The sequence below is a fragment of the Drosophila grimshawi genome, unplaced genomic scaffold (genome assembly GCF_018153295.1).
Source record: "Drosophila grimshawi isolate 15287-2541.00 unplaced genomic scaffold, ASM1815329v1 contig_1377, whole genome shotgun sequence".
NCBI lineage: Eukaryota > Metazoa > Arthropoda > Insecta > Diptera > Drosophilidae > Drosophila > Drosophila grimshawi.
The window spans coordinates 23,327,191-23,329,589 of NW_025062900.1; the positions used below are offsets into that span (position 1 = coordinate 23,327,191).

The 2,399-nt window shown below is 44.1% G+C and overlaps 1 protein-coding gene across 1 annotated transcript; it reads right to left on the reverse strand.

The window, feature by feature from the left end:
- Positions 1 to 213: 213 nt before the first annotated feature.
- LOC6566843 (transmembrane protease serine 9) lies at positions 214 to 1,347 on the reverse strand. The gene is made up of 3 exons (XM_001993285.2): positions 1,125 to 1,347; positions 674 to 1,065; positions 214 to 606 (listed from the first exon to the last, which is right to left on the reverse strand). The coding sequence occupies exons 1-3, from the start codon at positions 1,333 to 1,335 to the stop codon at positions 253 to 255; spliced, it is 957 nt and encodes a 318-aa protein (XP_001993321.1). The 5' UTR covers positions 1,336 to 1,347; the 3' UTR covers positions 214 to 252.
- Between the last annotated feature and the right edge of the window lie 1,052 nt (positions 1,348 to 2,399).

Below are 2,399 nucleotides of genomic sequence, written 5' to 3' on the forward strand. Positions count from 1 at the left end.
GAGATTTTTAGCCGTGATTGGGCTGAACGATAAGATCATATCTTCTCATTCTACGAAAGTGAGTTTCTTTTAGGATATCTTTACCAAACTATTCAATTTGAAATTATATATCAATTTGAATACTACGAATATCATATTTTTTGTGGAAATAATTTATTGTGGATGGGTAAATTGTGAAATAATTTAAAATAAATTTAAAATGGACGTATGCAAGTGAATGGAGTCTGAGAATGAATGATAAGGAGAAGGGGCCTAATCTTGACAGAAGCAGCCGCTGGCAGAATTCTTCTTGATCCAGTCAACGAATTTGCTCACTCTGGCATAGACACCAGGCGCGTTCGCCTGTGCGCAGCCATAGCCAAAAGACACAACACCCGCGAGCTTAAAGCGTCCCTCGTTAACAATCAGTGGACCGCCGCTGTCGCCCTGGCAGGCGTCCTTACCACCAGATTTGACCAAGCCGGCGCATAGCATCACATCGACAATCTTGTTCTTGTAGCGGGTGGAGCGGCACTGCTGGTTGGTGATGATTGGCACACTCACCTCCTGCAGATAGTTGCTGGTGGAGCCGCCCTCCTTGACCAAGCCCCAACCAGCCACAGTAGCCTATTTGGAAAACAAAGAATTTCGTTCAAGCACAAAACAAAGGACAAAACCAAGACAACAATCTTACCGTTTTACCATCAAAGTTGTGATTTACATCGGGCAAGCAAACGGGACGCATGTTGCCCGTAAGTGGAACAGGTGACTCTAGGCGAAGAAGTGCCACATCATTGACAATGGTTGTGGGATTGTAGCTGGGGTGAAGTGTGATCTGCACCACCTTGCGCACAATGCCAGGATCCCTAGAGGATCTATCCGTTTGCAGTAGGCGCACTGTGATCTGATCCTTATTTCCATGCACACAGTGACCTGCTGTGAGCACATAGCGATCATTGATCAGCGAACCGCCGCAAAATAGGCGCGGGTAGTGGCGACCCTTGACAAGCTGAGCGGTCCACGGATACTTATTGAAGCGCACTTGCTGGCCGCCCACAATACGATTGGCATTCGGAGTACCGCAGACTGAATCAAGAACAAAACTATTTAATACAGAATGGGCTTCAAGTAGTTTGAGTACTTACAGCAGTTGGCCTTGGTGGTGCATGCCGTAAGACGTTTGCCCCGCTTTGGACGAGCCCTTTCATTAGTCATCGTTTCCTTTGGCTGTTCCACTAGATTCACGACATCGCCAAATTGCTGATTGAGCGTTTGTTGCGGCGCCAAATATTGATATTGTGCCAGCGCCAGGCTGCAGCCGATCAGCAGCAGCGGCAGGGCGAGATAGCTACGCATCTTGATTGGAGTTGATTTCGGTGGCGAGTGACGATGATGTTTGCACAACATGTGCTACTTATACCAAGTCGACCAGCTCATCGAGATCATCTTTTATTTTGATTTCAATAAAACTTAATATATAAATGTTTTACTGCTCGCTTAACCATCTCGCGATTTGCTTCTTTCTTTCTGTCTTGCTTGCTGTCTTTCTCCGCTTTCTTTGTTTGCTTTCAGGTTTATTTGCATAACACTTAAAACTTGCTCCCAGCCAGAGCCGAATTTGCAAATAAACTGTTGATTGTTATTGTTGTTTTTGTCCACAAGAAGTGGAGCAAACTTTAAGCCGCCTCCACATATGCCGCTGCTTAATGGACTTTTAATGCGTTACTCGAGAGGCATAGGCATAGTCATCGTCATCGTCATTGTCATCGTCATCGTCATCGTCATCGGCATCATCATTATCATTATTTGTGACCCAGCTGTGTCCAAAAGCAACTTAAACTAATACTCGCAGAGTTGGCAGTTTCGAGTGCTGTTCATTCGATTTGTGTTCCAATCGCACTCGCAAATTCAGACTGCGAATTCATTCATTGCCAACAATTGGCAGCATAAATTCTCGTATACTTACAGCATAAATATCCTTTAAGTGCCGGTTATCCGGTATCATCATTAACCAGCAGCCAAACGCCCGCTTTCACGCTGCTACGCATAATTTACAAGGCATTATACATTTTTTAGCATTTTTTTTTGTTGCCATATTTTATGTAGCAGAACCCGAGCTGCAATCTTGGTTTTTTATTCGCCCCACTCCTCTTTGCTCTCTGCTTGCTGGCTGATCATATTTTCAGGTCTGGAATGTCGTCGCTTTTGGTGTCTGCCCCCAAAATGGAGCGCCGCAGGCTCATTGTGCATCGGACGCTCGGCAAAATAAATTAATATTAAAAAAAAAATAAGAACAGAAAAAAAAATGTAATAAACGCGTGTCGTTCGAGACTGATGCAACATGTGGCACATCTTCTGATGCATAAAATTGCCAATTCAATAATTTTTTAATTAATAAATTATGTGGGGCAAGCTGTAAT